Below are 26066 nucleotides of genomic sequence, written 5' to 3'. Positions count from 1 at the left end.
AGTGTCGGACGACAACTATTTATGACATCAGGAAGATAGAAGATGTTATTCGACAGTACTCAACACAAATGGATAGTGAGTTGGGAAAACGAAAGGTTATGCGAAAGAGTGAGAATGAAGAACTGGACGTAGCTGTTTGTAGATGGTTCGTACAACAACGCAGTAAAGGAATTCCAGTCCTTGGCCCGATTATAAAGGAAAAAGCAGCTGCATTTAACAAACAACTTGGCGGTAGTAACTTGTTTGCAGCGAGCGAAGGTTGGCTATCAGACTGGAAAAAACGACATGGCATTCGGCAGCTGACAGTCACCTGGGAAAGTCGCTCAGCCAACAATAAGGATGCTGATGAGTTTTTAAACGAGATACGGAAGAAGATTTAAATGCTTATGCCCTGTATAACGCTGATGAAACAGGACTCTTTTACAAGATGCTTCCTTCAAAAACATTAGCTGTCAAGAACGAGAAGGAAGCTCGTCGTTACAATCAACAGAAACAGCGCGTAACATTAATGGCTTGTTTTAATGCAAATAGGATTCATAAACTACCGCTTGTGGTGATTGGAAAATCCCAAAATCCACGTCGTTTTCAACACACTGACATTAATACATATACTCTACCAGTGCAGTATTGCCCGCAGAAGAAATCGTGGATGGACAGACAAATATTCTCTCGGTGGTTCCATGAAACATTGGTACCAGCAGTGAGAAAAGAGCTAAAGAAGAAAAAGCTTCCACTGAAAGCTGTCCTTACAATTGCCAATGCTCCCAGTCATCCTTCAAATGTTTCTCCAAAATCCGATGGTATGCAAGCACTCTTTCTCCCACCCAAAGTGACAGCCCTAATTCTGCCCATGGACCAGGTAATTTTGCAACCAATTAAACGTCATTATCAACATTCACTTCTCGTCTCCTTGCTGAACGAAAGTGAAAACCACTCTATCGACACTATGCTGAAGGCGTGGAAAGAAATTAACATACTTGATGTTGTTTTCCAAGCAGCCGAAGCATGGGATAAAGTGGAGAGAGCTACCATATTGAGGACATAAAGAAAATTGTGGCCATCCATTGATGCCGAATTGGATCCAATAGCGTGAGACAGCGATGAGCCAGTCAGTTCGGAATTATCAATTACTTTCTACACTGACATATTCCACAACCTTCCAGGAGGAGAATAAATTGATGATGAAGATGTTACTAAGTGGTTGAATAACGAAAACTGTGACATGGACCAAACTTTAACAGATGAAGAAATAATCAAAAGCGTGCAAGAAAGTAATGATGAAATTGATGAAGAAGAGGACACAGGAGGAGAGAGCATGAAGATTTCTCACACAGCTGGTGCTGAAGCTGCCGAGGTCTTCCTGGAGTACATTATGCAACATCCAGATACGCGCAGTACCAACGCAATGCTTGTAAAGCGGTTGCGTGAAAAAACACGCCACCGTCGCGTATCCTCATTGCGACAGTTAAAAACTAAGGACATGTTTCATAGTGAGTGATATGAGTGTATAATTATGTACAGTATACACACGAGGACTAAGTTTTCTTTGAAAATTAATGTATTTTTGGATTTATTAAAGAATATCCCCTATGTTTTAAAATTGTATCCTTCGGTTTAATAAAGTACAGTACACTATATCCCCTATGTTTTCACAAGAAATAAAAAACAAAAAAAATGAGTAAAATAAATTTTAGACACTCAAGACAAGTGTCTGGCGCAGTTGTTAAATCGGTTACTGCTGCTACAGTGGCAGGTTATCAAGATTTAAGTGAGTTTGAACGAGGTGTTACAGTCGGCGCACGAGCGATGGGACACGGCATCTCCCAGGTAGCGATGAAGTGAGGATTTTTCCGTAAGACCATTTCACGAGTGTGCCATGAATATCAGGAATCCGGTAAAACATCAGACCTTCGACATCGCTGCGGCCGGAAAACGATCCCGCAAGAACGGGACCAATGACGACAAAAGAGAATCGTTCAACGTGACAGAAGTGCAACCCTTCCCCAAATTGCTGCAGATTTCAATGCGGGGCCATCAACAAATGTCAGCGTGTCAATCATTCAACGAAACATCATCGATATGGGCTTTCGGACTTAATGACTGCACGAAACAAAGATTTACGCCTCGCATGGGCCCGTCAACGCCGATATTGGACTGTTGATGACTGGAAACATCTTGCCTGGTCGGAAGAGCCTTGTTTTAAATTGTATCGACTGGATGAACGTGTACGGGTATGGAGACAATGGACACTACGTGTCAGCTCAAGCTGGTGGAGGCTCTCTAATAGTGTAGGGCGTGTGCAGTTGAACTGATATATGACCCCTCATACGTCTAGATGCGACTCTGACAGGAGACACGTACGTAAGCATCCTGTCTGATCACCTGCATCCATTCATGTCCATTGCGCATTCCGACGGACTTGGGCAGTTCGAGCAGGACAATGGGGCAACTCGCACGTCCATAATTGCTACAGAGTGGCTCCAGGAACACTCTTCTGAGTTTAAACACTTCCACTGGCCACCAAACTCGCCAGATAATAACATTATTGAGTGTATCCGGGATGCCTTTCAACGTGTTGTTCAGAAGAGATCTCCACCGCCTAGTACTCTTACGGATTTATAGACAGGCCGGCAGGATTCATGGTGTCAATTCCCTCCAGCACGATTTCAGATATTAGTCGAGTCGATGCCATCTCGTGTTGCGGCAGTTCTGTGTGCTCACGGGGGCCCTACACGATATTTGGCAGTTGTACCAGTTTCTTTAGCTCTTCAATGTATGTTCAAAAAGTGGAGATCTGTTTGTGGCCAGGAAATCTAAGACGTTACATTCATGTGTCGGTTCTCTGCTCAAGGTAATTTTCGGATAAGAACAACTTCGCAACATTCCCTGTCCCTACCACCTGTCTCCCAGTCAATTGCTGTTAAGTTGAAATCTTCACTAACATCATAAAAAAAACATTAAATTTACACGGAACTATTTCCAAGTTTCGTCTTAAAATCTTGGTGACCACTGCTTGACCCTTGAAGATAGATGTGAGTGACAAAGCGCTGCTTCAAGAATGGGATAGTGCCCCGGTCCCGGATCGAACCCTCTCGGCGGATTTACGAAGAGGCTGGCCAGCCTCGATGTAGCGTTTAGGCGGCTTTCTACATCCAACTAGGTGAATACTACGCTGCTGTCCAAGTTTCGTCTCAGTTACACGATTAGCAAACATTCAGGAAACTTTGATGTTTTCACATTCTGAGGAACACTATACATAGACAGTTGCGGTACGCGTATTCGGTCCCAGAGGGTAACGGGGTGGCAATAGGAAGGGCATCCGGCTACCCCTTGAAAACTAACCACGCAAAATTAGATAGTAATTCTACCAGCCCTGCGCCGGTGTGGCACAAAGGCACGAGAAAAAGAAGTTTCGCGACCTTTGCTCCCAGATAGATTACTAACAAAGGCATCGAATTACCATATTTATGGCTATAAATACACATACATCACCGGTGTGGAGCCTAAGTAGTATGAATGCCTACTATTCAGGCCACAGCAACAGACTCTGAATGCTGGTGTTGGCACATGCGAGGCTCAATAGCGAATGCATGAAATCACACAATCAGGTTGCCTAGATGCAGGGGCGAGGTGCTGAACCGGCAGTAGGGCGATAAACAGTTACGTTAGCAAAACTTCCGCCTCGTCATCAGCAATTTCGTTCCATATTCACAGAATCGCCTTATCAAAAATACACTAAAATAAGCACAAACTCACACTCTGGCTCTCTCTCTCTCTCTCTCTCTCTCTCTCTCTCTCACACACACACACACACACATTTTGCTTTCCCAATCACAGCCTAGTATTTTACTAGCCATTTAAATGAAACAACGAATCACATCTCAGTATTTTACCCATCATCAGAATGAAACAATCAGTATACGGCTACCATATTGGCTATGTTGAAAAGTTTCTGAACAATCTGTCTTTTATGCTATATTCAAAAATATACAAACGACCTGAATTTTACGAACGTTAGTGCCACCTTCATCTGCATGATGCGGATTTTGAGGAAATTGGCACCATGTTCGAAAATATCTAAACAAACTAACTGTATAATTCAGCATTATATTCAACTACCCATATCATCAGAGTGTTTCGTAAATTGACAGTCTTTTTAAAAGCATCTGAACGACATGAATTTTATGTAAATCAGCGTTATGTACCAAAGAATCCAATGATTCGAATTTGAGTAAATTCACACCCTGTTCAAAAGCATCCAAATGATATGAATTTTAGGCCATGTTCAGAAATATCTGAGCGATGTGAATTTTTCGTAAACTGACGCTACGTTCAACCACATGAATTTTGCTTAATTTGGTGGTATGTTCAAGAGTACCCGAACGATCTGTATTTTGCGTAAGTTAGCGCTACTTTCAAAAGCATTGTATGATAAGATTTTTTTGTAAATTGGTGCTGTGTTCAAAAGTATCCGAACGACATGAATTTTGCGTAAATTATCGCTATGTTCAGAAGTATACAAATGACGTGAATTTTGCATAAACTGGTTCGAACTTCGAAAGTACCCGAATGACCCGAATTTTGCGTAAATTAAGGCCATTCTCAAAAGTACCCAACTGATTTTAATTTTTGTAAATTCACACCATGTTCAAAAGTGTCTGCCGGACTAGAATTTTGTGCCACTTTCAGAAATATTGGAGCCGGCCGAAGTGACCGAGCGGTTCTAAGCGCTACAGTCTGGAATCGTGCGACCGCTACGGTCGCAGGTTCGAATCCTGCCTTGGGCATGGATGTGTATGCTGTCCTTGGGTTAGTTAGGTTTAAGTAGTTCTAAGTTATAGGCGACTGATGACCTCAGAAGTTAAGTCCCATAGTGCTCAGAGCCCTTTTTTGAAATATTGGAACGACCCGAATTTTACATAAACCGACACTACATTCAAAAGTTTTCAAGCAATCTGAATTTTGCATAAATTTGCGTCACGTTCGAAAGTATCTGACATGAATTTTGCATAATTTATTCTCATGTTCAAAATCATGCAAACTACCTGAATTTGCGTAAATCGGCATCCATATTCAGATGCATCCAAACGACCTGAATTTTTGTGTAAACTGCGGTTGTGCTCAAAAGTACCCAAATGATATGAATTTGCGTTAACTGGTGGCATGTTCAAAAGTATCAGAATAACGTGAATTATCCATAAATTGTCGACATGTTCAAAAACTACTGAATGAGCTGAATTTCGTGTTAATTGACACCGTATTCAAATATGTCCAGAACACCCTAATAATGTTATTAATTGGAGAATGTAGTTCTTAAGGTGTGTTTCTGCTTTACATTTTTAATGTTTTAGATGTCATGGACACAAGTATATTTTTGCCTTCAAATGGTAACGAAATGCTTCAAAGACTTTGAGTAGATGTTTAAATGATGCAATTTTTAAGGAATTTACATGACGGCTACTATACGTTTTGACGTATTCGATTGGCTTTTTTCTTTCAGTTTCTAGTGTATATGTTCTGAGACCTATTGGTAACGGATTGTTTGCCTATGAGATTTGAAGACAGTAATTTGCTCGAAATGTATCTCATATGTAGGGTGGAATTTCCAGTGTTAGAGCTCTCTCTTTATTTTTTTAATTTTATTTTTTCGCTTTATTTTAACTTTTTTCGTTTTATTAATACTGGCCCTGTTTCAAGTATACATGTAAGAACTAATAACTATTACGGAAATAAGCAATGGTATCAGTTCCACCTCATTCTGCCTATAATATGTATGGCATGGGTCCCTAACGATATCAGTCAAAGGTGTGAATGTGGGTTGAGTCTTTGAGCAGAGGTACGACGTATTCGAATATATGTTACTAGAGTAAACCATAGGGATGTGCCATTTGTTCGGTTTTTATTTTTTTATTATTATTATTTTTTTAATCGTATGGCTAGGGCCTCCCGTTGGGCAGACCGTTCGCCGGGTGCCGGTCTTTCAATTTGACGCCACTTCGGCGACCTGCAGTCGACGAGGGTGATAGGATGATGATGAGGACAACACAACACCCAGTCCCTGGGTGGAGAAAATTCCCCGACCCAGCCGGGAATCGAACCCGGGCCCAGAGGATTGACAATCCCTCACGCTGACCATTCAGCTACCGGGGGCGGACATTTATTCGTTGAGCAGGATGTGAGGCTCGGTTGCAGTCTTAAATCCAAGCAGTAACATAACTGTTGAGCTACGAACAATGTCTGTAAATAAAAACAAGTATAAGTGAAAGTTTGTTCCTGTGAAAAATAATATTTCAGCAGATGCAGATGATCTGACGAAAACAGTCTTAACTTGCGCCTGCTGAGAACTGTGTTTGCCTCTTACCATGTAACGATTAATGAACTGGAACCTCTCTATGCGCCGGCCGGAGTGGCCGAGCGGTTCTAGGCGCTACAGTCTGGAGCCGCGCTATCGCTACGGTCGCAGGTTCGAATCCTGCGTCGGGCATGGATGTGTGTGTTGTCCTTAGGTTAGTTAGGTTTAAGTAGTTCTAAGTTCTAGGGGACTGATGACCTCAGCAGTTAAGTCCCGTAGTGCGCAGAGCCATTTGAACCATTTGAACCTCTCTATGCGTGTGACGTCCCGAACATTATGTGAACACACACAAAAAATGGTCGCGTCAGCCACGTGGAAGCCTGTCCCCCGTCGTTGGGCGGACTGGACGTGTGGAACTCTGGTTTAACTAACCGGAGTAACAATACAAGAATACAGGAGTCCAGAGTCTAGAGTCGTCAAACGTTTTTGCTCATTAACAAATACTGATGTGATGAGGTGGCACCTCGCGCCTCTTGTGTATCCATGTTGTTATTAACTGGTAACCTACATAAATTAGAGTGTTGTGAGCCCACAACCAGTGAGGGCGCGATTAGTTGACCTCTGGCCCCCAAGCACTGATCGCTAAATCTCGGCACAATTCACAACATTTCGTGTCGTTTCTTCTCTGTTTTCAGAGTGACGCCCTCATCAGCGACACCAAAGTTGTGACATTGTTAGCGTCTGATGAAATGTTCTAGGCTGCCTGTGTGAACTGACGATTAATTGATTAATAACTGCACTTATATTTAAATGCATTACGCAGTACGAGAGATAATCATAAATGTTCACTAAATGTTTTGAATGTCATTTTTCTTCCACTCACTGCGTTGTATTACAACATCATCAATATAATTTCATATTCCCTGCTAAGAATAAGTACCGCATTTGAAGATAACAACCTCCGTAATGCGCATTCGCGAACCCGTGTTACTTCTGTGTCAAAATTTATGCCATAGTGGATGATGGATACGAGTCGCGCACGGCCGTGAGTTGTCAGCACTGGCGGACAAAGAATAAAACATTGCTCCTCTCACACGCTCTAACCCGCAGTGGCCGCGGTTCTTAACGTTAGTTGACGTTCCAGCTGTTAGTTGCTAGATGCGTATTGATATAATATATAGTTGTGAACCGTCTGCTGCAAGAATACTTGATTCGGTTGCATGCGGCCCGCCGGCCGCAGTTTGACGATCACTGCCTAGACGGATCATTAACGACCAACTATGCGAGAGTTGCCAACTGTTGATTCGAAACGAACAGCGTATAAGATGTATAATTCATCTTCACAAGGACGCTGAATGAATGCATATATGATATTTATGGACAACTAAGAAGCACTATCAGTGGCAAAAGTACATCACGAGTTAGTAGAAGAGAGACAGTGATCTGCTCGTTTAACAAAATGATATGAAACAATAACTTATGTTCCGTTGAATCGTTTGTCGAAGGCTGTGTGCTTCTTCTCCACTTCTATTTTTATTTAATTTCACTTATAGTATTTAATTCTTTAAAATAAGTATCTCTCCGTGCGTGTAGATTTTGTGCGTTATTCGTCCGTATTTACGAATGTTACCTGTATCCTATCTGATGTGCTGATTGTTTGTCTGACGAGTTGCTACTGGTCAACATTGAGGGTTCCCCCTTATGATCTTTCCTCACACCACTATGTCGGCCATTTACACGTGAAAATGTCCCTTGGCCTATAGCGCTTGTGAAGGCCTACTATCGAGCAATAAAAGCCCAACCTCGGCTCAAAGGAAGTTTAAGACCGATTTCAAGCTAAAGACAACCGGTCCTAGTGTGCTAACTATCAAGAGTTGGATTCGCAAGTTTCAGAGAACGGGTAATGTTCGTGGTAACAGTGTTGGCAATTTCGGTCGTCCAAAAAGGGTGGGAACGCCTGAAAACATCGAGAAGACACGCACTGTGCTTCAAACCAGCCCAAGGAAATCGATCAGACGAGCTGATCAACAAGCGGGAATCAACAGGGAGACACTACGACAAATTTCTGTGGACGATCTGCATCCCTTCCCTCGCAAAACTCAAACCCATCAACCATTAACCCCAGGGCCATGGAATAGCGGTTGTGTTTCGCCAACACTATTGTCCACAGAACTGATGGAAAATACTTTGATGTGAATATGGTTTGGATTAGCGACGCAGCTCACTTTCATTTGGATGGGTTCGTTAATAAGCAAAATTGGCGCATTTGGAGGACTGAGAATCCGCATTTCGCGATCGAGAAGTCTCTTCACCCTCAACGGGTGACAGTGTTGTGTGCAATGTCCAGTCACGGAATAATCGGCGCGATATTCCTTGATGGCACGGTGACTACCGAACGGTACATTGGCCGAGCGGTTCTAGGCTCTCCAGTCTGGAACGACCGCTGCGGTCGCAGGTTCGAATCCTGCCTCGGGCATGGACGTGTGTGCTGTCCCTAGGTTGGTTAGGTTTAAGTAGTTCTAAGTTCCAGTTTTCGTTGATAAAAGGCGGCATGTTTTATGAGACATAATGAAACATTCCCGCTTCGATATTTGCAATACCAATGTTAAGTCCCATAGTGCTCAGAGCCATTTGAACCATTTTTTGAACGGTACGTGAAGATTTGGAAGATGATTTCATCCCCATTATCCAAAGTAACACTGATTTCGACAAGATATGGTTCATGCAAGATGGAGTTCGACCAGATCGAAGCAGGAGAGTGTTTGAGGTCCTGTAGGAGCACTTATGGGACCGCATTCTGGCTCTGGGGTACCTAGAGGCCAATGGCATGGGCCTCGATTGGCAGCCGTACTCTCCGGATCTGAAGACTCCTTTTTGTGGGTCTATATTAAAGACAAGGAATACAGCAATAACCCCAGGACCACTGCTGAGCTGAAAACAGTCATTCCGGAGATCATCTAAAGCATCGATGTTCCCGTACTTCAACTTGTCATGCAGAATTCCGCTATTCGTCTGCGCCACATCAACCCCAGTGATGGCAGGAATATAAAATATCTCATAACCTAAATCTGTATTGACGTTTACATGTCGAATAAAGTGTCTGCACGCCTTACTTTGTAATTAATTTACTTTTTTTCATGTAGTTAAATAATTGTCACCCTGTCGGAACTACAATCTCAACTTCCTACTAATTTGTTCAACAGTGTCGCGTAATTTGCATCAACCACTGTTCACTCGAGTAAACAACTCTGCATTAACTAAATTCTCGTAGTTCTCATGACAAGAAATATGAACGACTGTAAAAAATAAAAATAAAAACTAAGAAAATAACATATATGTGTGTACGAGAGGCGTTCAGTAAGTAATACAACACTTTTTTTCAGCCAGTTTTCGTTGATAAAAGGCGGAAAGTTTTATGAGACATAATGAAATATTCCCGCTTCGATATTTGCAATACCAATGTTCTTCAGAATACTGCAATATCGTATTTATTCGGCGACACTCGGCAAGTGGCGTTCAGTTACAATGTCTTCCCTGTACGTGAATATACAGGGTGGTCCATTGATAGTGACCGGGCCAAATATCTCACGAAATAAGCATCAAACGAAAAAACTACAAAGAACGAAACTCGTCTACCTTGAAGGGGGAAACCTGATGGCGCTATGGTTGGCCCGCTAGATGGCGCTGCCATAGGTCAAATGGATTTCAACTGCGTTTTTTAAAAATAGGAACCCCCATTTTTATTACATATTCGTGTAGTACGTAAAGAAATATGAATGTTTTAATTGGACCACTTTTTTCGCTTTGTTATAGATGGAACTGTAATAGTCACAAACGTATTAGTACGTGGTACCAGTAACACTCCACCATTGCGGACGGTATTTGCTTCGTGATACATTACCAGTGTTTAAATAGACCGTTTACCAATTGCGGTAAAGTTCGATATCGTGTTGATGTATGGCTATTGTGATCAAAATGCCCAAAGGGCGTGTGCTATGCATGCTGCTCGGTATCCTGGACGACATCATCCAAGTGTCCGGACCATTCGCCGGATAGTTACGTTATTTAAGAAAACAGGAAGTGTTCAGCCACATGTGAAACGTCAACCACGACCTGCAACAACTGATGATGCCCAAGTAGGTGTTTTAGCTGCTGTCGCGGCTAATCCGCACATCAGTAGCAGACAAATTGCTCGAGAATCTGGAATCTCAAAAACGTCGGTGTTGAGAATGCTACATCAACATCGATTGCACCCGTACCATATTTCTGTGCACCAGGAATTGCATGGCGACGACTTTGAACGTCGTGTACAGTTCTGCCACTGGGCACAAGAGAAATTACGGGACGATGACAGATTTTTTGCACGCCTTCTATTTAGCGACGAAGTGTAACTCACCAACAGAGGTAACGTAAAGCGGCATAATATGCACTATTGGGCAACGGAAAATCCACGATGGCTGCGACAAGTGAACATCAGCGACCTTGGTGCGGTATTATGGGAGGAAGGATAATTGGCCCCCATTTTATAGATGGCAATCTAAATGCTGCATGACAGAATGGCGATGTACTTCCAACATGATGGACGTCCGGCACATAGCTCGCGTGCGGTTGAAGCTGTATTTAATGGATTGGTCGTCGAAGCACCATACCATGGCTCGCACGTTCTCCGTATCTGACGTCCCCGGATTTTTTTCTGTGGGGAAAGTTGAAGGATATTTGCTATCGTGATCCACCGACAACGCCTGACATCATGTGTCAGCGCATTGACAATGCATGTGCGAACATTACGGAAGGCGAACTACTCGCTGTTGAGAGGAATGTCGGTACACGTATTGCCAAATGCATTAAGGTTGACGGACATCATTTTGAGCATTTATTGTATTAATGTGGTATTTACAGGTAATCACGCTGTAACAGCATGCGTTCTCAGAAATGGTAAGGTCACAAAGGTACATGTATCAAATGGAAAACCGAAATTAAATGTTCAAACTTATCTACGTTCTGTATTTTAATTTAAAAAACGTATCTGTTACCAACAGTTCGTCTAAAATTGTGAGCCATACGTTTGTGACTATTACAGCGCCACCTATCAAAAAGCGAAAAAAGTGGTCCAACTAAGACATTCATATTTGTTTACGTACTGCACGAATATGTAATAAAAATGGGGGTTCCTATTTTAAAGAAACGCTGATATCCGTTTGACCTGTGACAGCGCCATCTAGCGGGCCAACCATAGCGCCATCTGGTTTCCCCCTTCAAGCAAGACAAGCTTCGTTCTTTGTAGTTTTTTCGTTTGACGCTTATTTCGTGAGACATTTGGCCCGGTCACGATCAATGGACCACCCTGTACACAATAATTGTACGAGTGCAGGTTGTAGGCGCATTGTTGATGACATATGGAGTTTACAGGCTGGCCGTGAGTCATCCTCGGATAGTTTGATGATAAGCGACCACTCGCGATAAGCGGGAATTCTGGGTTCCAGTCCCGGGCCGGTACCAATGTTCAGTGTCATCATTCCATTAGCTAACTGATGGTTGCCACATTCGCAACTGCGAATAAATTCCATGTATATGCTCTTCAGCCCCTACTGTTTCATGAAGTTCTGATATGTGGTGGCGCTGTAAGTAGCCTTCAAAATGTCGTCCATAACGGAGGGGCGTTCCAATCAGGGAACTGTCATAGACATTCTTTTGGCGGAAAACCAGAGAAACCCAGATATTCAATGGTTCTCGGAGAATGTCTGTGGAGACTTGGTAGTGAACAAAAGCACCGTGAGTCGTTGGACAAGGCGTCACCACAAGCGTTCTTCCTCGTGCACCCTACAATCCGGAACTCGCATGTTCTGACTTCGACCTGTTTGTCGTGTAGAAGGATGTACTCTGCGGGAAGCAGTGCGTCCATGACGGGGAGTTTACTGCCGCAGCAGGACTCTGGCCCCGACGTCTACCACCTGAGTGCTGCCATGTGGGCATACAGGCCGTCCCAGTAAGGTGGCGTAAGGCCGTCGCATTGAACGGAGGTTAGGTCGAAAATAGGGTTTTGTACCCAAAAGAGTGGGGAATAATACGGTGTACTGGAATCGTGAATAAAATCTATTTGATGTAAAAAAAATAGGGTTTCATTAATTATTGAACGCCCCTCGTATTTTATTCTCTCGTTTTCACAAACTGAAATCATTGTTGCGAACTAACTGATCTTAGAGTGTTATTTTAAAAGCTATACTCAAATTGTAAGTTGGATTCTCATTAAAAATATAAAGAAAAAATTAGTCTGACATAAATGTTAATTTGAAATGTTGAAGACCTCATCCACGGTCTTCATTCCGGCTTTTTCCGATAGGACCTTGACCTAATGGTGTGGTGCAGACAATAAATAATAATCTCCGGCTTAATTTTAAATTATTCTGGTCTCTGGAAGTTACAGTGCATAATTAACTTTCTGTAGTGATACAGTTGATATAAAACAAAGTGAAAATTGTATCTCGCTTACTATAAAAAACTACAGTTTCTTTTCCGTGAACTCATATACGAGACGATTACTTTAAAATGCTATACTAGTATAGTCTCAGATAATTTGTATGCTTGAAATTAATAAAACCAGTAATATGAACCTACACTACTGGACATTAAAATTACTACACCGAGAAGAAATGCAGATGATAAACAGATATTCATTGGACAAATATAGTCTACTATAACTGACATGTGATTACATTTTCACGAAATTAGGGTGCATAGATCCTGAGAAATCAGTACCCAGAACAACCACCTCTGACCGTAATAACTGCCTTTATACGCCTGAGCATTGAGTCAAACAGAGCTTGGATGGTGTGTACAGGTACAGTGGCCCACGCAGCTTCAACACGATACCACAGTTCATCAAGAGTAGTGACTGCCGTATTGTGACAAGTCAGTTGCTCGGCCACCATTGACAAGACGTTTTCAGTTGGTGAGAGATCTGGAGAATGTGCTGCCAGGGCAGCATTCGAACATTTTCTGTATCCAGAAAGAGCCGTACAGGACCTGCAACATGCGGTCGTGCATTATCCTGCTGAAATGTATAATTTCGCAGAGATCGAATGGAGGGTAGAGCCACCGGTCGTAACACATCTGAAATGTAACGTCCACTGTTCAAAGTCCCGTCAGTGCGAACAACAGGTGACCGAGAAGACTTGTAACCAATGGCATCCCATACCATCACGCCGGGTGATACGCCAGTACGGCGATGACGAATACACGCTTCCAATGTGCGTTCACCGCGAAGTCGCCAAACATGATGCTGTAAACAGAACCTGGATTCATCCGAAAAAATGACGTTTTGCCGTTATTGCACCCAGGTTCGTCATTGAGTACACCATCGCAGGCGCTTCTGTCTGTGATGCAGCGTCAAGGGTAACCGCAGCCATGGTCTCCGAGCTGATAGTCATGCTGCTGCAAACGTCATTGAACTGTTCGTGCAGATGGTTGTTGTCTTGCAAACGCCCCCATGTGTTGACTCAGGGATCGAGACGTGGCTGCACGACCCGTTACAGCCATGCGGATAAGATGCCTGTCATCTCGACTGCTAGTGATACGAGGCCGTTGGGATCCCGCACGGCGTTCCGTATTACCCTCCTGAATCCACCGACTCGATATTCTGCTAACAGTCATTGTATGTCGACCAACGCGAACAGCAATGTCACGATACGATAAACCGCAATCGCGATAGGCTACAATCCGGCCTTTATCAAAGTCGGAAACGTGATGGTACGCATTTCTCCTCCTTACACGAGGCATCACAACGTTTCACCAGGCAACGCCGGTCAACTGCTCTTTGTGTATGAGAAATCGGTTGGAAACTTTCCTCATGTCAGCACGTTGTAGGTCTCGCCACCGGCGCCAACCTTATGTGAATGCTCTGAAAAGCTAATCATTTGCATATCACAGCATCTTCTTCCTGTTGGTTAAATTTCGCGTCTATAGCACGTCTTCTTCGTGGTGTAGCAATTTTAATGGCCGGTAGTGTATATGTTTCTACGTACGGAATCTTACGTGTTATGTAACAGCTAGAATACCTACAACTAAAGATCTCTATGAACTCTGAAATGGAGAAAGCCGTGATGACTGCGTTATTAATATTTTCCCCATTTGGGGATATGTAATAGATTTCCAAAAAATCATTAGACGATGTAATACCTGCATAAAAATTATCATGTTAGCTATATCTCTCAGACGTTAACGAGTGATATTACACGTACGACCATGTTCTATGATATAATGTATTTGGAGTTTTTTATCATATAAGTGCAGTACGTGGTGCATACCTCCTACTTCTTCGGTTCCCCGGTCCAGTTGGTAGTAGGGTGTCAGCCTTTTAACTACAAATACAAATACACCTGCCAGAATAGCGAAAAATACTACAGGAAGTAATATGAACCAGATTATAGAAGTGTTGGCATTTGAGGGTGCTTTGCTTTCAGTGGTTGTGGTAGTGCTGTTTTTAGTGGCATAGTTGGCATTTGAGGCTGCTTTGCTTTCAGTGGTCGTGGTAGTGCTGTTTTCAGTGGCATAGTTGACATTTGAGGGTGCTTTGCTTTCAGTGGTGGTGGTAGTGCTGTTTATGGTGGCGGCTTTTTTTTTGGGTGAGCAGTGCGCTTTGAAATCTGGGTAGTGTTTGCGGATGTTCTCAGATTCCTGAGAACAGTGCAATTTGTCGCTGCCGGTGATATACAGATTTCCCCTATCCGGAAGATGCTGCAGCAGTTGTGGGTCGAAGCTGCTGGGTCCACTGTTCTGCAGGTAGAGCTCTGTCAACGACTCACTACGAATAGGAACCGGCTGGAGTTCTGGGTTGTCATTCAGGAGCAGACGCTTCAGATTCTTGTTGGAATTGATGATATACTCGTCAATATATTTCAACCTGCAAAAAAAAAGAAGAAAGGACATTTCTTAATTAATAATGTAGGACAGCAATCAAGGATACTGAGAATACACACACTGTACACTAGAAGCAGCAAAAAGCGTCAGATTTCTTACGGCGGCTATTCAGAGAGTAATCTCCGACTTATAACTTCGTAGCGTTCGCGTGGTTGGAAAAGGAGAGTACGAAAGTCATGTTTTGTCAGTCCGTTCTCTTGGCGTTCATCAGTGCGTAAACTGCTAGCGATTAAAATGGATGGCGTTATTGCTTGTCCTGCCAGTTTCCAGATACGTCCTGTCATTTGCTTCCTGCAGCAGAAGTAGCCAATGACTCCGAGAATCATCATCGATTGAGTCATGTGCGGGGAGCGGTTACGAATGATGCTGTTGTGAGGGAGGAGTGCAGAAAATTCAAGGTTGGTCGCACAGTTACATAAGAAAAAGTGGTCGAGGAAGACATTTCGATGTGACTGATGAACTAGTGCAACATGTTGACGAAATTATGTGAGGACGACGTCGGTTAACAATTTCCGCTCTGAAGATGTGTCAGAGATTTCAAGGAAAACCCTCTTTAACATTATCACAGAGAAGTCAATGCTGCCAAAAGATTTGTGCCCCGTAGGTACCAAAATGTATAACCAATATTCACAGAACTGAAAGAATCGGTTGGGCCATGACATTCCTTCAGCGCTACCATGAAGAGAGGGAACAATTTCTGAACGGAATAGTTACTGGGACAAGTCGTGGGTGCAGTTACGTGTACTCCTTCTCCCAATAAGCCCAAAATATTAAAGGAGACGCTGTCAAATATGGTCCCAGTTTTTTGGGACCGTAAAGGAATTCTGATAAGAGACTTCATGAGAGTATTCCGAGAGAATACTGTGAAGTCAAAGGTTTTTTGTGAGAAACCTGCGGAGGTCAGTCCGAAACAAATGGAGCAGAATGATTACCGAAGGAATCATTCTCCTTCAAGACAATGAACGACACCATATTGCGGAGCGAACGAAGGAAATCTGTGAGCTCAACGATGCTGTCATCAGGCGGCACCATTCTTTGATCAATGGCCATACAAGCTCCCGTCACAGTCCGACAGTTGTTTTTTTGATTTATTGGTTGAGGGGAATTATGGGACTAAATGGCCCGACAAATGTTTGACTTAAATGGCCATATCTTTTGATTGTATTAACTTTGAAGGTTTGGTCTTTTACACCACCAAGGGCCATAGAACTTAGGAACCGAAAATATTTGAGCATGATACTTCTACATGTTCCTCAGAAAAAGGTATCTTAACAGGCGGAAGGACAGGCAATCTGATAACAAATGACAAAAAATTATCAAAGTATGATACAATTAAAAAAATAAACAATTTTCGGATTTTTTTCCTTTACTTGTACTGTGAAACCTTATTTCCTGCCAAATTCCTTGATTATTCTAACGGCAAGTGCCGTTTACGTTTTGATGGGTGAGTTTGCGAGTGTCAAAATATCTTATATACTCGTAAATGGCCGCAACTTTGTTTCTTCATCTACATCTACATTTATACTCCGCAACCCACCCAACTGCGTGTGTCGGAGGGCACTTTACGTGCCACTGTCATTATTTCCCTTTCCTGTTCCAGTCGCGTATGGTTCGCGGGAAGAACGACTGCCGGAAAGCCTCCGAGTGCGCTCGAATCTCTCTGATTTTACATTCGTGATCTCCTCGGGATGTATAAGTATGGGAAGCAATATACTGGATACCTCATCCAGAAACGCACCTTCTCGAAACCTGGACATCAAGCTACACCGCAATGCAGAGAGCCTCTCATGCAGAGTATGCCACTTGAGTTTGTCAAACATCTCCGTAACGCTATCACGCTTACCAAATAACCCTGTGACGAAACGCGCCGCTCTTCTTTGGATCTTCTCTATCTCCTCTGTCAACCCGACCTGGTACGGATCCCACACTGATGAGCAATACTCAAGCATAGGTCCAACGAGTGTTTTGTAAGCCACCTCCTTTGCTGATGGCCTACATTTTCTAAGGACCCTCCCAATGAATCTCAACCTGGCACCCGCCTTACCTGCAATTAATTTTATATGATCATTCCACTTCAAATCGTTCCGTATGCATACTCCCAGATATTTTGCGGAAGTAACTGCTACCAGTGTTTGTTCTGCTATCATATAAGCATACAATAAAGGATCCTTCTTTCTATGTATTCGTAATACATTACATTTGTCTATGTTAAGGGTCAGTTGCCACTCCCTGCACCAAGTGCCTATCCGCTGCAGATCTTCCTGCATTTCGCTGCAATTTTATAATGCTGCAGCTTTTCTGTATACTACAGCATCATCCGCGAAAAGCCGCATGGAACTTCGGACACTATCTACTAGGTCATCTATATATATAGTGAAAAGCAATGGTCCCATGACGCTCCCCTGTGGCACGCCAGAGGTTACTTTAACGTCTGTAGACGTCTCTCCATTGAGAACAACATGCTGTGTTCTGTTTGCTAAAATCTCTTCAGTCCAGCCACACAGCTGGTCTGATATTCCGTAGGCTCTTACTTTGTTTATCAGGCGACAGTGCGGAACTGTATCGAGCGCCTTCCGGAAGTAAAGGAAAATGACATCTACCTGGGAGCCTGTATCTAATATTTTCTGGGTCTCATGAACAAATAAAGCGAGTTGGGTCTCACATAATCGCTGTTTCCGGAATCCATGTTGATTCCTACAGAGTAGATTCTGGGTTTCCAGAAATGAAATGATACGCGAGCAAAAATTATGTTCTAAAATTCTACAACAGATCGATATCAGATATATAGGCCTATAGTTTTGCGCATCTGCTCGACGACCCTTCTTGAAAACTGGAACTACCTGTGCTCTTTTCCAATCATTTGGAACCTTCCCTTCCTCTAGAGACTTGCGGTAAACGGCTGTTAGAAGGGGGGAAAGTTCTTTCGTGTACTCTGTGTAGAATCGAATTGGTATCCCGTCAGGTCCAGTGGACTTTCCTCTGTTGAGTGATTTCAGTTGCTTTTCTATTCCTTGGACACTTATTTCGATGTCAGCCATTTTTTCGTTCGTGCGAGTATTTAGAGAAGGAACTACAGTGCGGTCTCCCTCTGTGAAACAGCTTTGGAAGAAGGTGTTTAGTATTTCAGCTACACGCGTGAATGCCTTTTCACCGATCGAAGTACGGGACGCTAAAAATACTCAGACGGAAAAAAATCCCAACTCGAAGAAGAAGTTGTGGGTAATAAACGATAGTTGGTAGGTGTTTTTCTACATGTGAAAGACGACTTCTATTCAAATTTCGCGCCATCGCATAAGAATGGCGACAGCAGTTACCAGATTTGCTTTAAATAAACGCTGAAACGGTCGTGAGCGTTAGTTAACTCTGAGATTGGACTCGGTGAGCTGATGTCAATCAAGAATGCTTTTAAGGCGACAGAGGCGCCATTAACATCAGCTCACCGACTTGGTAGGAGTGAAGCTACTGTACACCACAGCGAGCAGCGGAGGTCTCGGAACGTACGGCCGCACGTAGACCAGGCTCCGGACGGTCACGTGACCACAGAGCATATGCTCTGTGCACGTGACACTACTCAGAGGAAAGGCCATCGTGTTCGGCACGTGGCTGTGGTGCGTCATTGTGTCTGCTGCAGCAGTTCGACCCGCACTGACCATGACCCACCGCCATTTGCGATTTGTTGTCAAGTGAGAGCTCACTGGAGAGTAGGATGGAGGTGTGTTGTGTTTTCTGATAAAAACTGGTTCTGTCTCGGTACCAGTGATGGTCGTGTATTGGTTAGAAAGAGCGTAGTTGGTAAGGCTTGCAACCAACCGGTCTGTGTGCCAACGCACTGGACTTACACTGGAGTTACGGTATGAGATGCGATTTCATATGACAGCTCCTCCAACATTCTGCAGTTATAACCCAGAATGATCCACGGCGTGTCGACATGTTGCCTTGGCCTGCTCGATCACCAGATAATGGAGCACGTATGGGACACGATCGATCGAGAGTTCCAGCGTTGTACACAACCAGCATTAAACGTCCCTGTATTGACCGACAAACTGCAACAGGCATGGAACTCCCCCCCCCCTCCCCCTCCCCCAACAAACTAACATCCGGCACATGTACGACACGATGCACGCACGTTTGCATGCCTTCATTCAACGTTCTGGGGTTACACCAGTTGGAACCAGTATTTCACGTTTGCAGTGACACTTCTCCAACGTACATTAACCTTCGAACTTGCAGTCTGAATCACTTACATACGAGGGTCACTCCAAAAGAAGTGCACACTATTTTTGTAAAAATACTGTTTTCATTCTGCATGTGTGAAAGTTTTACAGTGTGTAGGTACATCCTTCCTGCTAGTTTTCAAACTTAGTTCAACCTGTTCCCCTGAGTGGCGCCGTCACAGCATGTCTTCAAGATGGCTGCTACACTTGACGTTCGTCAGAAGCAACGTGCTGTCATAGAATTCCTCTGCTGTAAAAACGAGACAGTGGGGAACATCCACAAGAGGTTGAAAAAGGTGTATGGAGATGCTGCTGTCCATCGCAGTACAGTTAGTCGGTGGGCAAGCGGGTTACGTGATGAAAGCGAGAACGGCAATATTGAGGATTGTCCTCGCAGCGGCTGGCCTCGTACTGCACACACTCCAGACACTGTGCAGAGAGTTAACGAATTGGTGACTGCTGGCAGACACATCGCAGTGAACGAAATGTCACGCTACGTTGGGGTAGGGAAAGGAAGTGTTTGCAGAATACTGGAAGTGTTGACGTTAAAAAAAATTTGTGCCAGGTAGGTTCCCAGGATGTTGATAGTGGCTCAAAAGAAACAAGGAAAACGGTATGCAGCGAACTTATGGAACAGTATGAGATTGGTGGAGATGAATTTCTTGGAAGAATTGTGACAGGTGATGAAACATGGCTCCATCATTTTTCACCAGAGACAAAGAGGCAGTCAATGGTGTGGCATCGTGAAAATTCACCCAAGAAAAAAAATTCAAAACCACACCTTCTGCTGGAAAAGTTATGGCTACAGTATTATTCGATTCCGAGGACTCTTGCTTGTGGACATCGTGCCAAGTGGAACCACCATAATTTCTGATGCATATGTGACGACACTGAAGAAACTTCAAGCTCGACTGAGTCGTGTTCGACCACATCGGCAAAAGCAGGATGTTTATCTGTTGCACGACAATTTACGGCCACATGTCAGTCAAAAACCATGGAAGCGTTCACAAAACTCGGATGGACAACACTGAAACACCCACCTTACAGTCCTGACCTGGCTTGATGTGACTATTATCTCTTTGAGAAACTGAAAGACTCTCTTCGTGGAACAAGGTTTGAAGATGATGACTCCCTTGTGCACGCTGCCAAACAAAGGCTCCAATTGGTTGGTCCAGAATTACACACTGTAAAACTTTCAAACATGTAGAATAAAAGATGGATTTTTTAAAAAAATAATGTGCATTTCTTTTGCAGTGACCCTCGTATGTTACCAAGACAAACAGCCGGCCGGTGTGGCCGTGCGGTTCCAAGCGCTTCAGTTTGGAACCGCTTGACCGCTACGGTCGCAGGTTCGAATCCTGCCTCGGGCATGGATGTGTGTCATGTCCTTAGGTTAGTTAGGTTTAAGTAGTTCTAAGTTCTAGGGGACTGATGACCTTAGAAGTTAAGTCCCATAGTGCTCAGAGCCATTTGAACCATTTGAGCCAACCAAGACAAACACATTATCGAAATTTCATTACTAAGCATTTCAGATTTCTTGATGTTGGGATTTTTTCTGTCAGTTTATCTGCTTCTTCTTTTCCAAACAGCCAGTCGCAGGTTAATTTATGAATAGCCCTCGTATAATGCAGAGCTTGGTATATGCGGTGTGAAAGTTCTTCGTATACTTTAGCAACGTTAGCTGGATACTGAGTTTAAATATCGCAACGTAGACACCTAGTGCAACTTTTCCTGTGTGTAAACGGCGAAACGGACACAATTTTGTCCTTTACCAGGAACTGGGCTGGCCGGCAGGAGCGCAGTATACAACTATCAAAAGTTGAATTTCTCTTCAGAGAGAACACAAAGCTCGTGCGCTTTATACTCGTGTTGAGATGGGATTCATGCTTTATTTATTTGGCATTATGCCATATACATGGTGACACAAGGAAGACGGGCGTGATGAGTCTGTTACAGCTACGCAGCAAGTGTTTCGTGTACAGTTCAATCTCTGTGGACACGGAGTTTTTCGAGTCGTAACATAATCCTGAGTGGATCACTTCCGAACAACTGGGATAATAATGGATAAGAAGCGAGCAGGGCCAAGACGCAGTGTAACGACGCCAGAAAATGTTGCAATGGCAAGGGAAGCTACAGTCAGCAGCCCAGGTCGGTAGCTAGCAATTAATTGTGAGTTGGTTAGAAGAATTTTGCATTTTCGCACGTTAAAATTCCATCCATACACACTTCTTAATGTGCAACAACTGAAGCCAACTGATTTTGCTATACGCGGAGACTTTTCTTGCAAAATGCGAGTGATTTAGAGTGATAATGTGATTTTATTGATGAGAGATGAAGCTCATTTTCCTTTAAATGTGACCGTCAGTAAAAGGATCCAGCGTTATTGGGCTCCTGAGCATTCACATCTTTCTCACCAGCGTCCTTTACACACATAAAAATCCAGTCTGGTGTGCTCTTGCTCTTTTATCATTACTGAACCATCTATTTTCGAACAAAATGAGGCCACAGTCACCGTTAATTCGGCTCTATATATTCATATGCTTGAAACGTTCTTGAAATCATGTCTGAGAAGACGAAGAATCCCTTTCAAAGATGTTTGGCGCCAGCAGGATGGTGCTACATCACACATTACTAACGCTTCAGCGGCAGTTCTTCGAAACTCGTTTCCTAGACAGATTATCTGACGTTTTGGCAATGTTCCTTGGCCTCCCAAATTTCCAAACAGACTTCACAGCGTTAGCGTTACCTCTAGAGTCGTGTTCGTAACCACAAACAGCGAAATTTGTACCAACTGAAGAACGCAGTCATTCAACAAATAGCTGCCATCCCTGCAGTGACATTGGTCCGTGTGATGGGGATTTGGAGAAGAGACTTGAATTGTGCATCCGAAATGATGGGCGCCACTTCGACGATATTACTTTTCGTAAATAAGTGAGGCCTACATTAAATGGCAAGTAATGAGCTTTGACTTAATGCCAACAAACATCCGTTAAATTTAAAACTGAACGAGTATTCTATATTTAGAAAGCGGCATCTCCAGTGTGTCATCCAATACAAGAGAGTGGTGATGAAATGGTAGTTCAGTTAGTTAGTTACATAGATCATTTGAACGATTCTTTTATCGAAATTATGTGGAACGAGACAGTTTACAGGACTTGTATACATGATTACTGTTAACGTTAGTGAACATATTATGATTTTATTGCTACTCATGCAACAACAATTAAAAACAGGGCCTCTTTTTTAATCGCTGCCAGTTTTCAAGCAGAAATTCGTCATGGAATATGATAGAAGAAGTTATCGAGAAGACATAATTTTAAATTACATTTAAAACTTGCTTCGCCACTCGTCAGACATTTTATGTTACTGGGCAAATGATCGAAAAATTTAATTGCTGCAAACTGAACTCCTCTCTGAGCCACTGGCAGCTTTAACAATAGGTAATAAAAGTAATTTTTCCCTCGTCTGTTGTAGGTGCATACATCACTGTTCTTCTCAAATTGTGATGTATTATTTATGACGAATTTCATTAGCGAAAATACGTATTGTGACGGCGCAATTAAAATACCAAGCTCCTTGAAGAGGCACACACATGACATCAGTGGGTGAACAGTACATATTATTCTTATTGCTCGCTTTTGTGCAAGCAATACTTTCTTCCTAAGTGATGAGCTACCCCATGAAGTTATTCCGTCCGACATTATTGAGTGGAAATATGCAAAACATGTCATGTGGTTGATACGTTTGTTTACAAGATTAGCTATCATACGAAGACCAAAAGTAACTGAACTTAATTTTTTGAGAAACTCAGTAATATGCTCCTTCCCGATCAAGTTTTCATCACTATGAACAAAGAAAACTTTGAAGCTTTCTACCCTGGATACTGACATCTGCTTGATTAGTTGTAGGTATGACTGTAACGTACAGAACTGAATGTAGTATGTTCTTTCAAAATTTAGGGAGTGTCCATCTTCAGAGAACCATTTCATAATTCTTTGGAGAATTTCATTTCCTAATTCCTCTGTTGCTTTCTCTCTGATGGGCTTTATTATTACACTAATATAGTTTGCACAAGATATCAATTTTACTTGTTGAATGTTAAGTGGAAAGTCATTCACATATATAAGGAATAGGAGTGGACTCAAAATTGAATCAAGTGGGACTCCCTTGGCGATTGTATCCCACTCACTAAAATTTTCTGTCTTTCCAACATTGTCTCGGTTATTCAGCGCAACCTTTTGCATTCTGTTTGTCAAGTTTGATTCAGAGTGACTGTGTGTAAGACCATCAACTCCATAAAACTTGAGTTTTTCTTAGAGAATACCACGATCTACACAATCGAAGGCCTTGGAGAGATCCCAAAGAAGTATCAGTACTATTACTTATGGCTTGTACTATTCGATGAGTAAATGCATGAATAGCATTCTCAGTAATGCCACAGGCAGAATTATTAAAAGCCAGAGCTGGCTTTGAGACTTCCGATATTCAACGACTGGGAAAGCGCTCTGGGTAAGAATGCCGACACTATACAAACGTAGGATCAAGTCTTCCTAAGTGGTTGAACAAAGCGTCCATCGAAAAGCCACACACGGTATGTAACGAACTGGAGACTCATAGACTGAGAACGCTGGCACAGTATACGCATGGGGAACTCTCTAAACCGCTGAGCAAGCATCCGGCAACCTGGTGCAAACCAAAAGCCACCCACGCGGCTCTCTAGAAACAAGAGAAGCATCCAATTCGTCACCGGCCACAGCCGATTCCTAGTAACGTTTGAATAACAATGTCTATACTCAACACCCAATAACCATTCAAATTATCATAAAAATTACAACAATTAAAAAGTTAAGAACGATGAGGCGCTCCCAAAAGCCGCATTTCTGTATGAAGGTGCTTTATTCGAAGCCACTGGTTTCACGTCAGTATAGACGCATCTTCAGGTTTATCTGTAAAATATATAAATGACGGTGTGCAATTTTTGAAACTGTAGAAATACGAAACCATAGTGATGACATTCAGCAAGAATCAATGACGAGTACTCTCAATGGTTACAGTTCCATAATGTAGATGGACAATTACGGGGTCCCAGCTTTAGGGAAGTAATCTACGTTAAAAGTCAAACCACAATGGTGGTTGTCGTAATAAAATTCCGTGTAGCTGTTGCAACAACAACAAAAAAAAAAACTGTCCATACCCGCTTAACCGAACACAAAAGAAATTGTCGACTAGCCACACCGACAAATCAGCTGCAGCGGAACCTATTTTTAAAGAGGGTGATCATGAAATAAAATTTAGTGAGACGAGCGTACTAGCCAGGACATAGCATTATCATACACGTACGTATAAGGATTTAAAAAGAAAAGAGGAAGGCTTAAAGTTAGACAAGATATGGCGGTCGACTTTGTACCAACGATCTGACAGTCGATTACCTTCAATCGAGGATAATGACCTTAGACAGAGACAGACTTACAGTCGCCCCATGTGACGTGTGGTGGTGCCCTCTATGCGCTCTACATAAACGGGACCTCCACGGCCTGGCAGCCAGTCGTTGACTCACCTCGGAAGATGTTGCCGTGGTAAGCAACAAAACGTCTGGAAGAAGAAGTTTTACAGATCGACCACGGCCTCTCAGCCCGGAAGTTTTAGCTAATGAAAATTCAGAACCCACAAGAGATGATTGTAAAAATGTATTTAGCATAACTGCTGAATGAGCCAGGTCGAGAAAAAGGCAAGGAAAAAACTATTAATGAATAAAACATTACTGTGAACAGGGACAAAATGCTTAAAAACAGGTAACGTCTAAGGAAAGTATTATGAGTAGTCGGGAAAGATTATCCCAAAAATAATACTCCAGTATGGAATCAAAACGTCTAGAACGGAGGAAATATAAAATATACGAGAGTCACTCCTAAAGAAATGCACACTCTTTTTTAATCTATCTTTTATTCTACATGTTTGAAAGTTTTACAGTGTGTAGGTGCATCCTTTAGGAACAATATTTTCATTTCTCCACATAATTTCCATCTCTCTCAACTGCCTTACGCCATCAGCGCCTGTATACCCGCATGGTAAAATTCTGGACCGACCTGTTGGAGACATTGTTTGGCAGCGTGCACAAGGGAGTCATCATCTTCAAACTTTGTTCCACGAAGAGAGTCTTTCAGTTTCCCAAAGAGATGACAGTCACATCAAGTCAGGTCAGGACTGTAAGGCGGGTGTTTCAGTGTTGTCCATCCGAGTTTAGTGGTCGCTTCCATGGTTTTTTGACTGACATGTGGCCGTGCATTGTCGTGCAACAGCAAAACATCTTGCTTTTGCCGATGTAGTCGAACACGACTCAGTCGAGCTTGAAGTTTCTTCAGTGTCGTCACATATGCATCAGAATTTATAGTGGTTCCGCTTGGAATGATGTCCTTCGGAATCGAAAAACACCATAGCTATAACTTTTCCAGCAGAAGGCGTGGTTTTGAATTTTTTTTCTTGGGTGAATTTGCATGCTGCCATTCCATTGATTGCCTCTTCATCTTTAGTGAAAACTGATGGAGCCATGTATCATCACCTGTCACAATTCTTCAAACTGTTCCATAAGTTTATTGTATACCGTTTTTCTTGTTTCTTTGTGAGTCACTGTCAACATCCTGGGA

The 26066-nt window shown here is 42.9% G+C and overlaps 1 protein-coding gene across 1 annotated transcript in view; it reads right to left on the bottom strand.

Annotated features, from left to right (window-relative positions):
- LOC126094985 (uncharacterized) overlaps positions 1–26066 on the bottom strand; it is a 165319-nt gene that overhangs the window by 10120 nt on the left and 129133 nt on the right. Inside the window, exon 3 of the mRNA XM_049909640.1 lies at positions 14596–15191. Within this exon, the coding sequence (XP_049765597.1) occupies positions 14596–15191 (596 nt within the window). The remainder of the gene's footprint in view (positions 1–14595; positions 15192–26066) is intronic.

Source organism: Schistocerca cancellata, chromosome 8 (assembly GCF_023864275.1).
Source record: "Schistocerca cancellata isolate TAMUIC-IGC-003103 chromosome 8, iqSchCanc2.1, whole genome shotgun sequence".
NCBI lineage: Eukaryota > Metazoa > Arthropoda > Insecta > Orthoptera > Acrididae > Schistocerca > Schistocerca cancellata.
Note: the sequence above shows the minus strand (reverse complement) of the source record. Positions and strands in the feature narration are given on the sequence as shown.